We start from the raw sequence: 14048 nt of genomic DNA, 5'->3' as shown, positions 1-14048 counted from the left end.
TCATGTCTGAAGATGCCCCTGTAAGTGTAGAGCCTGTTAATGATGAAGTGTCATTGCCTTATCGGTGCGCGAAGCGGGCGGCCGAACCAGCATCAGGCAGCTTGGTGATGCAGAGGCATGGTGCACCATGAGTGGCAAGCGAATAGAGGGGTGGCCATCATCATCAACTGAGGTGGTGATGGCTGTCTCCTTGCATCTGGAGGAATTGCAAACGTGTTAAGGAGCATGATGTGGGTGCTCGAGTTGTCCAGTGTGCATGGAGGGGCATGCAGGATGAACAGTGTGCCGTCGCATAGCCGCAGGGAGAGGTCCTTGATGGGAAAGGATGTCATGTCAATGTGGAAGGCGGCAATGCAGGTGTTGTCGGCAAGTCAGTGGAGTCATTGGGGTGGGGATAAGGTGAGGGGAATCCTTCAGATGCAATCTCCGAGCTGGGTGGAGGACATGAAGCACTAGCATTACATGCATTGTCATACTCACTATCAGAGCCTAAATGAGAGCTCGGCTCATTAGGAGTGCTGGGAGTGAGGGGTCACATGGAAGCGGGATCGGGGGGGGGGGGGGGGGGGGAGTTGTGCCTTTGGAAATGTCACAGATGACTCGTAGGGAAGAACTCGGAATTCGACAAGGCTCAATTGTGAGCGAGGTATACTCGCTGTGCAGTAACTGCTGTATGACATCTGTCTGTTGCTGGGCCATTAGTTTGTCAGAGTCCCAAGAGAACGAAATCGTACCAACTTGAGGCACGTATTCGGTGATGGTGTTTTCCACGCCCTTGATGTAACAGACATCGATGGTGAATTGTTGTATTAGGTCCATATGTCAGAAGCATCGGGGAGGGAGGTCAACTGTGGGGTTACATAATGCATCGGCCAATGGCTTGTGGTCCATTATATAGTCACTGACCTATCCTGAATGTCCTTGTGGAAATATCAAACTGCTTTGTAAATGGCAATAAGCTGTCAGTCAAAAGTGGACCATTTACGCTGGGAGGCAGACAACTTTTGTGAGAAGAAACAAAGTGGTTGCGTGTAAACCCTTGACCTGCTGAAGAAGCAGGGCGCCAATAGCTGTGTCACTCACGTCCGCCGTGATCGATATTGGAACATCGGAGACCCTGGTGTGCGAGAACGACAGCAATCGCAAGTGCAGATTTTAACATGTCAAACATGCATTGCATGTCACCACACCAAGGGACCATGCAAAGTCCGGAAGTGTTCTTCCCACAAATGCATCAGTCAACAGTGCTTGCACGGATGCAGTGCGCAGGATGTGTCCCTTGAAAATGTTTAACATGCCTAAGAAACAGTGTAGATTGTGTTAAGTCTCAGGCAGAGGAAGGTCATGGATAATGGCAACTCTTTCCAATGTGGGGCAGACCCCTTCCGAGGAGACAGTATAGCCTATGAATGTCACACTATCAGCTCACAACTGCCATTTATCATCATTGATCATGACCCCGTTCTCGGCAGGTATGTTAAGGGCTCTTGACAGATGTTGTTTGTGCTCCTTAGAGGTAGCTGATGAAATAATTATGTCACCTAGATATGCATAACAGTACGGGAGCAAGTACAGTATGGAATCAATAAAATGTTGCCAGGTCCGTGCAGCGTTCTTTACGTCATACAACATGCAGAAGCACTCAGTCTGAAAGGGGTGACTATTGCAGTCTTTGGGATGTCACCCTTACGAATTGGGATCTGGTGGTACATTTTCCAATGATCTATCACACTGAATACCACACACTGTGGAGGTATTGAGCGAAATCCTGTATGGTTGGTATGGGCATTCAGTTGTTGATAGTCACCACACAAACGAAATAAACCGTTGTTATTAGGAACTAAGTGGATTGGTGAGGACCAATTACTGTTGGATGGGTGAACAAAACTGGAGTCTAGCAGTTCTTGTACTGTGGCTTTTGTGTGCTGCAATTTTGTGATGTTAAGGCATCAAACATTGTGGTGCACTGGGGACTTTCCACGGTGTTCAATCAGTGGCAAGTACCGTCAATAATAGTACCTACCACCAATGGGATGCCTTGAACAACAACAATGAGGGTAGACATGGAACACTCATGACACTAGAGGCTGGAATGTCACTGATCTGTGAGAGTAGGCGTCACTGCAATTGTGTCTGCAATGTATGTGCCATGATGGTATCAGCACGGTCATGTTCCCACAGTGTGGCCGCATACTCTGCTGCCTCGAGTGTGTATGTGTCAGGTCAGCTAATGCAGCGGCGATCAGCTGTTGAAGACACATGTTCTGAGCGTGAAGGTTGATGGTCTCATGATGCTGAGATGTTAGGCAGGCCAGGACAATGGTGAGCTGTGCAGAGAGGCAGACACATTTGATTGCAGTACCAGATAGGGCATCACAGTGTGTGGTAGGGTGGTAGCAAAGACCCCTGGTGTCTGTCTGATGGTAGCGTGGTGCAAGAGGGCTGCTGCTTCGAGATCTGGTAAGAACCCTAAGTAGTGTAAAAGATCTGTGCCAATAATGGAGCAGTCGACATCTGCAATGCAGAACATCCAGGTACAGCGTAAAGCAAACGAGAGATATGGTTGAAGTTTGGCCAAGCCATGGACATGAGCTGCAGAATTGCCTGGTGTGGTATAGCAAATAGCAAGAGCACAGGCAGAGCGCTCGAACTGGGAACGACACTAGTGTCGGTGCCCGTGTCTATGAGGGAACAGTGTGCTGATTCTGTCATAGATGTATAGTTTGCCGGCATGATGGGTGGCAAGAATGGTTGGGCGAGGTTGTGGTCGGCACCCTAAAGTGTTGGTGTGAGCCATGGCAGCTGCTCAGACTCATAATTCACGTTTGGGTAGTTGTTTGGTGTGCTACAAGAATGTGCAGTGTCTCCAAACGTAATTTAGTATCAACATAGTGGTTATGCTACGTACGGTGCCTGGCCCGGTAAGCTGGCGGTGTGGGTGGGGAATTGTGTTGTGGCGTAGGGGTGGCCGTGGTAGCTGGGTGAGAAGTGGCAGCAAGTACGGTGGTCTGGCCACCAGGTGGCACCTTCAGCTGCTGTTGCATGCTGCATGCCCAACCTCTGCCTGCCGGCCAATGAAACGCAAGGGTTGGGGATGGCGCAGTGCTACCAATTTCTGGCATACCCAAAAAAACAGGGCGACATGCACTGGCATTTGTTTACTGATGCTGTATGCCTTGTCCACCAGGTGCAGTGTTTCTTCCAGCCAACAGATGTAGCTGAAGATCTGACGACAATTTCAAGAGCCACAACGACCAGAGTACAAGGCGGGGAGTTCGGCCATGCCGATCTGAGCTCTTAAGTGGCACCAAAGTTGCACTGGTGTATGGCCCCTAAAGAACTCCATGAATAATAGAGTGGGTGGCTTCTGTTCTTGTGGTTACGTATTTTTGCTGATTTGGTGGCATTAGCAATAGGTCTCTGACCACATCTGGCTCATTGTGTACATGGCTCATCAAACAGATGAAGTGTGCGCAGACTCCCGACATGCCGTGGATGTCCAGGATGTTATCCACCAGCATGAACCATGGTTTAAGGTTGTCCTTTTGAAGTTGTGGAAGCTTTGGAAGCCACCCGAGAGGTGGCTGCTGTACCATCGTTGGAAGATAGTGGTGGTGGTGGTGGTGGTGGTGGTGGTGGTGGTGGGGGGACAGGGACCCAGAAACTGGCATACGATCTGTCTGTAATGCAGCACAAATAAACGTGTGTCCACATGACACACAGAGCACTGGAGGCATGGGAGAAAAGGTGGTAGGCGCAGGCATCGTGGTTGGTGCAAACGCAGCCGCAGGTTGTTGATGCGGGAACACGACATGCGAGTCGGGCCAAAGTACATGCTCATGTGACAAGCTGGCAGGAAATGTGTTCCCTTCAAATATTATGTGGCACTATAGCAAAGGTAGTTCTTGTTTCAGGTGTGGTACAAAGTCTGGGAACTGCCGCACATGTAGACATGGGGCAGTCTGTGTGCGCCACAGCTCATGGACGGTACTGGTTAGGTTATGTTATGCCAGCACGGGAGCACACAGGCATGAATATGCATTCAGAACTGTCAATGTCTGAACCCTGGCTGTTCATTGGTGAAAGAGACTGTAGACAAACACATAGCCACTTCTGGATTACACACCATGTGGAGTTTCATTAGTACTTAATGGTGCATTAATAATGCAAAATGACTATAGCAAAAATAGGTACACAGTCATATTGAAAAAGTCTGGAGTTACCACTATGGGGAAGCAGTGCCATATTAACTTCCGTATTAAAAACCAGAAACACAACTTTCTATATTAACTCTGTCTTTATTAACAAAGTACACCATCACATGCCAAGTGCCAGAAGAAGGCTGAAGAACAAACCGCAATGGTGGCACTAGTTTGAATAGTCAAGGATTTTGGTAGTTCAGAGGTAGCACACTGCTTCACCACTCAATTCTGGTGGTCTATGATTGCCACACATGCAACAAAAATTGATGCAAGAAAGGCAACCTGATTAATCTGTGATAAAAGTCATAGCATTATTACAATACTGAAACAGGATGAATCTCCAGGTTTTTTTTTACATCACATAGTTTCCTTCACACTGAAAGACAAGAAATAATCATAAAACTTGCATACTGAAATATTCCCAGAAACAGAAATAAAAAGCAGCAGCAGGCAATTTTGTAATTTTTTTCACATGGATTAAAAATAATTGTTAGTGTTCTAGATTGGGGTGAAGATTTAACACACAAATTATATTGTTATTAAATAATGATGATGTTGTTGTTGTTGTGGTCTTCAGTCCTGAGACTGGTTTGATGCAGCTCTCCATGCTACTCTATCCTGTGCAAGCTTCTTCATCTCCCAGTACCTACTGCAACCTACATCCTTCTGAATCTGCTTAGTGTATTCATCTCTTGGTCTCCCTCTACGATTTTTACCCAACACACTGCCCTCCAATGCTAAATTTGTGATCCCTTGATGCCTCAAAACATGTCCTACCAACCGATCCCATCTTCTAGTCAAGTTGTGCCACAAACTTCTCTTCTCCCCAATCCTATTCAACACCTCCTCATTAGTTATGTGATCTACCCATCTAATCTTCAGCATTCTTCTGTAGCACCACATTTCGAAAGCTTCTATTCTCTTCTTGTTCAAAATATTTACCGTCCATGTTTCACTTCCATACATGGCTACACTCCATACAAATACTTTCAGAAATGACTTCCTGACACTTAAATCTATACTCGATGTTAACAAATTTCACTTCTTCAGAAACGCTTTCTTTGCCATTGGCAGTCTACATTTTATATCCTCTCTACTTCAACCATCATCAGTTATTTTGCTCCCCAAATAGCAAAACTCCTTTACTACTTTTAAGTGTCTCATTTCTTCATCTAATACCCTCAACATCACCCGACGTAATTCGACTACATTCCATTATCCTCGTTTTGCTTTTGTTGATGTTCATCTTATATCCTCCCTTCAAGACACCATCCATTCCGTTCAACTGCTCTTCCAAGTCCTTTGCTGTCTCTGACAGAATTACAATGTCATCGGCGAACCTCAAAGTTTTTATTTCTTCTCCATGGATTTTAATACCTACTCCGAATTTTTCTTTTGTTTCCTTTACTGCTTGCTCAATATACAGATTGAATAACATCGGGGAGAGGCTACAACCCTGTCTCACTCCTTTCCCAACCACTGCTTCCCTTTGATGCCCCTCGACTCTTATAACTGCCATCTGGTTTCTGTACAAATTGTAAATAGCCTTTCGCTCCTTGTATTTTACCCCTGCCACCTTCAGAATTTGAAAGAGAGTATTCCAGTTAACGTTGTCAATAGCTTTCTCTAAGTCTACAAATGCTAGAAACGTAGGTTTGCCTTTTCTTAATCTTTCTTCTAAGATAAGTCATAAGGTTAGTATTGCCTCACGTGTTCCAACATTTCTACGGAATCCAAACTGATCTTCCCCGAGGTCCGCTTCTACTAGTTTTTCCATTCGTCTGTAAAGAATTCGCGTTAGTATTTTGCAGCTGTGACTTATTAAACTGATAGTTCGGTAATTTTCACATCTGTCAACACCTGCTTTCTTTGGGATTGGAATTATTATATTCTTCTTGAAGTCTGAGGGTATTTCGCCTGTCTCATACATCTTGCTCACCAGATGGTAGAGTTTTGTCATGACTGGCTCTCCCAAGGCCATCAGTAGTTCTAATGGAATGTTGTCTACTCCCGGGGCCTTGTTTCGATTCAGGTCTTTCAGTGCTCTGTCAAACTCTTCACGCAGTATCTTATCTCCCATTTCATCTTCATCTACATCCTCTTCCATTTCCATAATATTGTCCACAAGCACATCGCCCTTGTATAAACCCTCTATATACTCCTTCCACCTTTCTGCCTTCCCTTCTTTGCTTAGAACTGGGTTGCCATCTGAGCTCTTGATATTCATACAAGTGGTTCTCTTCTCTCCAAAGGTCTCTTTAATTTTCCTGTAGGCAGTATCTATCTTACCCCTAGTGAGACAAGCCTCTACATCCTTACATTTGTCCTCTAGCCATCCCTGCTTCGCCATTTTGCACTTCCTGTCGATCTCATTTTTGAGACGTTTGTATTCCTTTTTGCCTGCTTCATTTACTGCATTTTTATATTTTCTCCTTTCATCAATTAAATTCAATATATCTTCTGTTACCCAAGGATTTCTATTAGCCCTCGTCTTTTTTCCTACTTGATCCTCTGCTGCCTTCACTACTTCATCCCTCAGAGCTACCCATTCTTCTTCTACTGTATTTCTTTGCCCCATTCCTGTCAATTGTTCCCTTATGCTCTCCCTGAAACTCTCTACAACCTCTGGTTCTTTCAGTTTATCCAGGTCCCATCTCCTTAAATTCCCACCTTTTTGCAGTTTCTTCAGTTTCAATCTGCAGTTCATAACCAATAGATTGTGGTCAGAATCCACATCTGCCCCTGGAAATGTCTTACAATTTAAAACCTGGTTCCTAAATGTCTGCCTTACCATTATATAATCTATCTGATACCTTTTAGTATCTCCAGGAATCTTCCAGGTATACAACCTTCTTTTATGATTCTTGAACCAAGTGTTAGCTATGATTAAGTCATACTCTGTGCAAAATTCTACAAGGCGGCTTCCTCTTTCATTTCTTCCCCCCAATCCATATTCACCTACTATGTTTCCTTCTCTCCTTTTTCCTACTGACTAATTCCAGTCACCCATGGCTATTAAATTTTCGTCTCCCTTCACTACCTGAATAATTTCTTTTATCTCGTCATACATTTCATCAATTTCTTCATCATCTGCAGAGCTAGTTGGCATATAAACTTGTACTACTGTAGTAGGCATGGGCTTTGTGTCTATCTTGGCCACAATAATGCGTTCACTATGCTGTTTGTAGTAGCTAACCCGCACTCCTATTTTTTATGCATTATTAAACCTACTCCTGCATTACCCCTATTTCATTTTGTATTTATAAACCTGTAATCACCTGACCAAAAGTCTTGTTCCTCCTGCCACCGAACTTCACTAATCCCCACTATATCTAACTTTTACCTATCCATTTCCCTTTTTAAATTTTCTAACCTACCTGCCCGATTAAGGGATCTGACATTCCACGCTCCGATCCGTAGAATGCCAGTTTTCTTTCTCTTGATAACGACGTCCTCTTGAGTAGTCCCCGCCCGGAGATGCGAATGGGGGGACTATTTTACCTCCGGAATATTTTACCCAAGAGGACGCCATCATCATTTAATCATACAGTAAAGCTGCATGTCCTCGGGAAAAATTACGGCTGTAGTTTCCCCTTGCTTTCAGCCGTTCGCAGTACCAGCACAGCAAGGCCGGTTTGGTTAATGTTACAAGGCCAGATCAGGCAATCATCCAGACTGTTGCCCCTGCAACTACTGAAAAGGCTGCTGCCCCTCTTCAGGAACCACATGTTTGTCTGGCCTCTCAACAGATACCCCTCCATTGTGGTTGCACCTACGGTACGGCCATCTGTATCGCTGAGGCACGCAAGCCTCCCCACCAACGGCATGGTCCATGGTTCATGGGGGAAGTAAATAATGATGGCGTTCTAAATATCTATCTTTGATTATACCTGAGAATGGAAATAATAAAAATAAGTGGATAAGGGAAATGTGTTATTTGACAGTTAAAAACACTAAACCTTTCTGGATAATAAGATCATAAATAAAACAAAAAAACAGTATATACAGAACATCAGTAGAAAGCATATGTGTATATGGGAGACAAGTTTGTGAAATAAGAAACAGAGAAAGAGAGAAACTGCTATGCACAGAAATGGATTACTGGAGACAAAATTCTGAAGTCACAAAATTAGCAACATCAGAAATGAAGAAACCACAAAAACTATGGAAGTGGAAGGGAACATCATGGTAGATACTGAAAGGTAGAGGTTACTGTACAGCCATTCATAATGAATGGAGGATAAAACATGTTGATGTGTGTAATAGGCAATTGGAACGCTTCAGACATGTGATCTGTGCATTTTACATGATGCTGTGTCCATAACAATGTAGACTGAGTTTATGCTATTTTTGGACAGCTAGTGTATTTCATTTAGAAATAAACCACCTTTATAACTGAATGGTTGGTACTGCTGCTTTTGGTGTGGAAGAATTCATGTTCAGTTCCCAGTAGCTCTCAATTTTTTCCTGAGGTAGGAAGGTCTGGAATAAGGTCCATTACACCTTGAAAGGCCATATGAGGAGCTGCTTGAATAAAAAAGAAGCAGCACCATTACAATTTATATACTGATGATAATGGCAGGAGGGATTGGCAACTTGCTGATCTTGTTTTCCTCAATAATAGATGGCTCCTTGTACCATCTGGTAGGCAGCAGTCAGCCAGTCAGAACAGGTCTAAGGCCCAATCCAGGAGTGGTGTCTACATTTCATTATAGAAATTAATGAGCATCTGTTTATTGAAACTCTGGTTGCAGAATTTATTGACATATGTGTAAATAAAACACACTCAGTATATTTGTGAGTTATTCAAAATGCACAGTTTGGTTTACTTAATCATAATATTGACAAGTAGATACATTGTAAGAATATTTTCTATATTTCCATCACCTGATGTTTTATGATTTAATCTTCTCAACTAACATGCAATGTGCAAAAAAATTTATAAAAATATATATTCTGAAATGTGATGAATAGGAATTTTATGGAAAGCTAATATCCAAATGCCAGGCAGAGACATTGAGAATTTTCACATTCTTAAGGCTAAATGCTAACATACTCTTTATGACATTTGCAACTAACTGTAGAAGCCAGTTTCGTATTGGCTGTTAGATGTATACAGGGTGCTCTGAAATTCGCCTCACCTACTTCTAAAATGTGTAGAGGGCATAGAGTAGACGATACTTTGAATTGGAATTCATGCCTAAAAACTTATCATTTTTATGCTACAACTGTTTGAAAACACTTTTGCTAGGTAGATATGCAACAAGGTAGTCATGGTGGGGGGCTGGGGGTGGTAACATCGAATCAGCTGATATCATTTGATATCTATCCTACCACTTTGACCTCTTACGAGCCTCATTCACATGTCTGTGTGTGTTAGAGCAGCATGGTTGAGTACACATTTGCAGAATGCACTGACATGATCCTTGTGTATGGTGAAGCTCATGGTAATGAGAGAGCTGCTCATCGCCTTTATCAAGATTATTATCCACAGTGAGTTGAGTCAATTGCATACCCTTTTTGTAACACTTGCACCATGACTTTGAGAAAGGGTTGCCTTCACTATCAGCAGTCACGACTGTAGTGTTCAAAGGAGACACCGCTCACCCAAACTGCGAGAAGCCATACTGCACCAGGTGTGATAGAACTTGTGTACCACATCACCATTTGTAGGTACAATGTGTGCACCGAACTTATTGATCGCCACATCGAACCTTCTTGTAGTGGATCAGAATGCTAACCCTCGTTTGAAAAGGTCAAAAATGGTTAACTGTAAACAACAGTGTTTGTGAAATTTGATGAAGTTTCCTTTTTGTTCCTTTGTTTATTAATGAGTGGAATTGTAAAACAGGTGATGTACTGGGTCACACCTAACAAATTACTTGTAAAAGTGATTGTGATATCAACATTTTCTCAAATGGCTGTAGCATGGAAATAGTATGCTTCTGAACTTGGTTTCCAGTTTAAAATATTATCTACTCAGTCCTTCCACAACTCCTAGAATTTGTAAGAGGAATTTTAGAGCACCTTGTATATCTGTACAAAAGGTAGTAATGTAATTTCCTCATAGAATTTTTATTCTTTTGTAGGCTTTGGTGTGAAGATCTTTCTGAAAGTGCCAGGAATTTGAGACTGCCCATAAAGCAGAAAAAAAGCTACTTCTGCATATTACTGGAGTAATTGGATTTCTAGAAATAAACATGAGTCTTCTTAGTGAAATAAACATACAGTAAACACTTACACAACAGACCACCATTAGTGTCACACACGTAAGCAGCTTACAATCTTTGATTCTGCCAACTAATGTAGTTCTAGATTTGCCCTCACACCCATGAAGTCTATTCTTTATGTTGATATCCACTTGATGTCGTATGCAATTAAATTAATGTATGAACTGCAAATGTAGTATGCAGTCAAAGAAATTAATTTAGGGACACCAATATGTTGCTTAACGGTATTCTGAAAGTGAACATCTTTCATTATATTGAAGCTGTGCAGTACTGTCTAAAAAACAAGAAGCAAACCTATAGGTAGAACTTGGGCATTTAAAAACTGCAAATGCACTGTGCTAATCCATAAATTTTGCTTGAAATCATTTACAAGGACTTGTTCCAGTCACTGATGTTGAACCTGGCCATACAAAATATTGTTAACAATGAAAAATATGTAGCTAAACATGTTATCATATCCATTCTACTTACGATGGAAGAGACATGTCTATGAAGAGATTAAGTGGGACTGACAACAAATAAATTTAAAAAATATGTATGAATATCAAACTATAATAATTCTCCAGGACAAGTTTTTTTGTTTCTTTTTTGTTTTTTCTTTATAGTGATGAAGCAACTGTAGACTATAAAATTCAGTTGTATTCTCAAATTTATGTGGATGTCATACCTGCTTCAGCATACTATTTTCTCGCCTGGTATGTACATAGACCTTTTCTGTCATAAATATAATATACATACGCTTGACTACCAATGATGTGAAATAAAAAGCTTGTGTGTGTGAACGCAATTTCATAATGTATGTCGACTAAATAATCCAAAACTTGAATTAAATAAGGTTTCTGTACTTCTCTTTTCAGTTAACACAGACAATACTGAAGGAGCTGTTGGTTTTATCCCCAGGTATGCTTGGTTTCTTTACCCAGTATCACTAATTAGAATAGATGAAGAAACAGAAGAGCCTCTCAGGGATAAAAATGGCTATTGTATTCCGTGTAAACCAGGTAACAAACAGCTTGTTATCAAAAATTATTTTACCTCATCATATTTCAGACAGAATTGCAGAGCATTTTCTGTACAGGTGAACCTGGTGTCCTTATTGGTAAAATTGACCAAAAGAAGGTAGTCAATAGCTTCAGTGGTTATTCTGACCCAAAGTCTACAGAGAAGAAAATAATTGATGATGTTTTCTCAAAAGGTGATAAAGCATTCAACTCAGGTATGTTTAAAATAATGTTTAGGGCTTATTTACATTTAAAAAAAACACTAGCGTATTGATAACACATACTATAGATGGATTCTGTCACCATTAAATAATAGGAGGAATGAAAAGAGTGAAACAATATCTTAAGGTTGGAGCATGTCCTTTAAAGATTCACTGAAAATTTAAGCCTAAGGATACTTATGCAACATTTTAATTGTGATCTTTGAAATTTTTCTCAGCACAACTGGTAAATGATATGATTTTGGGTGTCCAGATGAGTTAATAATTTTTGGTTCATGCACAATATTTCAGAGATTGAGCTGGGTGTCTTCAGAAGGTGGGGAGGGGCTGGGGGAGGTAGGCAGGGAAAAGGGAGAGGAGAAAAGTAGAGAAGGGGGAAGGACTATGCAGGCAAGCTAGTGGTACAGGGCACCTATGGAGAGGGGTAGGCAGGTGGAGGTTAAAGTCAAGCAAAATTTGAGACCAGAGAGTTAGGGGAATAAAAGGATATAATACAGGGAAAGTTCTCATTTTCACAGTTCAGAAAAATTGGTGCCGTTGGGAAGAATCCAGATGGCACAGGCTGTGAAGCAGTCAGCAAAGGCAGACACATCATGTTGGGTGGCTTGCTCAGCAATTAGGTGATCCATCTGTCTCTTAACTACAGTTAGCAGTGGCCACTCATGCAGACAGCTTCTTAGTAGTCATGCCCATGTAGAATGTGACACAGTGGTTGCAGCTAATTTGGTGGGTCATATGCCTGCTTTCACAGGTGTCCAGATGCCTGTGACAGGACTGGACTATGTGGTAGTGAGAGGAGACTTGAGACTGGTCTTACATCTAGAAGTGTTGCAGGGACATGAGCTAGGGGAGACAAACAGTTGGGAGAAGGGGTTGCATAGGTTGGGTGGGTGGTAGGATACCACTGTAAGTGGGCAGGGAAGATATTTCTCATTCCAGAGCACAATGGAAGGTACCCAAAACCCTATTGGAGGATGTCATTCAGTTGCTACAGACTTGGGTGATATTGAGTCATGAGGGGGGGGGGGGGGGAGGATGCTCCTTTGTGACTGGACAGTGGGTATGTGGGGGATGTTAGGGACTAGGGAGACAAAGTATGTAATATCTGTGTGAGGTGGGTAATTTCATTCTGTGAAAACTTCAGTGACACCCTTGCTATACTCTGGAGAGAGTCTGCTCATCACTGCAGATGTAATGACGATGGTGGGTAGGTGGTATGGAAGGGATTGCTCATCACATGATCATGGGTGGCTAGATGGTATGGAATTGACTTTGTGGCATGGAATGGGTGGCAGCTCTCCAAATCCAGGTATTGTTGCTGGTTAGTAGGTCTGATGTAGGTGGAGGTACTGAGGTAGCCATCCTTGAGGTGGAGGTCGACATCAATGAAGGTGGCATGTTGGGCTTGTCGAGGAGGACCACATGAAGTAAATGGTGGAGAAGGTTTTGAGGACATCATCACATTTTAAGATGGTGCACAAACCAGGGGAAAAAGCATATTAATGCCAACAGTTTTAGCAGGAAAACTGCAGTTCTGTAAGCACAGGGCAAGAGCATTGCTGAGCGGAAAAGGGTACATCCAGCTGACGCTGACTATCACGCATTCAGGTCACAGCCACAGTTTGTGATGCATTATGGCTTACTGGGCAGAATGCCAAGAGTGGACTATGTGCGGTAGCACCTGCAGCATTCCAGGACAAAGTTTTGAAACAGGCACATGACCTTAGGGTGGCAGGTCATGGAGGTTGTAGAGAAACAAATGGATGGGAGGCTGAAAAGTTAGGAATGTACAAGCTTTCATGTGGGGGAAATTGCCACAACACAGGGTTGATCAATGGGTTTTCGTAATGAACCCATGCACACCTAACTGCAAAACAATGACATTCCTAACTTGATATGACACACTGCACCAAATGGTAGAAATGGCATTGCTGTCAACATTGATACTGATGATGATGATGAAACTTTCAGTTATTCATATGGGATGTGTTAAGCCATTTAATGGAGCAGTGGATTCTTTCCCACAAGTGATGTTGTCATATGTAGTATGGAATGCTATGACTAAAGAGACAAAGAAAGGACTGTAATGAGCAACATGCACACGGGATGTTCGTTCACTCAGATGGATGGACACTGACAAGCCAAAACATTATGACCATTGCGCACCACGATGATGGATGCCACCTGGTGGTGTTGCAGGCATTTGACGTGGTAACAAAAGTATGTAAGTGGGCCAGACACAGTTGGGGGGTTCATCATAGTGAAGATAAGAGCTACAAATGGGGAAATCCATTGAGATAAGTGTTGTATCATACTTTGATACAACCACAAAGGAGACTTTATTCGTCGTCACCCTCAACTATTTACAATGTGCTGAAGGAAACACGGTGAGAG

At 42.5% G+C, this 14048-nt stretch overlaps 1 protein-coding gene across 1 annotated transcript in view; it reads left to right on the top strand.

Moving 5' to 3' along the window:
- LOC126195404 (long-chain fatty acid transport protein 1-like) overlaps window positions 1-14048 on the top strand; it is a 170650-nt gene that overhangs the window by 122977 nt on the left and 33625 nt on the right. The window contains exons 7-8 of the mRNA XM_049933996.1: window positions 11290-11433; window positions 11511-11648. Coding sequence (XP_049789953.1) covers window positions 11290-11433; window positions 11511-11648 — 282 coding nt within the window. The remainder of the gene's footprint in view (window positions 1-11289; window positions 11434-11510; window positions 11649-14048) is intronic.

The sequence above is a fragment of the Schistocerca nitens genome, chromosome 7, assembly GCF_023898315.1.
Source record: "Schistocerca nitens isolate TAMUIC-IGC-003100 chromosome 7, iqSchNite1.1, whole genome shotgun sequence".
NCBI lineage: Eukaryota > Metazoa > Arthropoda > Insecta > Orthoptera > Acrididae > Schistocerca > Schistocerca nitens.
This window is presented reverse-complemented; position numbering and strand designations above follow the sequence as displayed.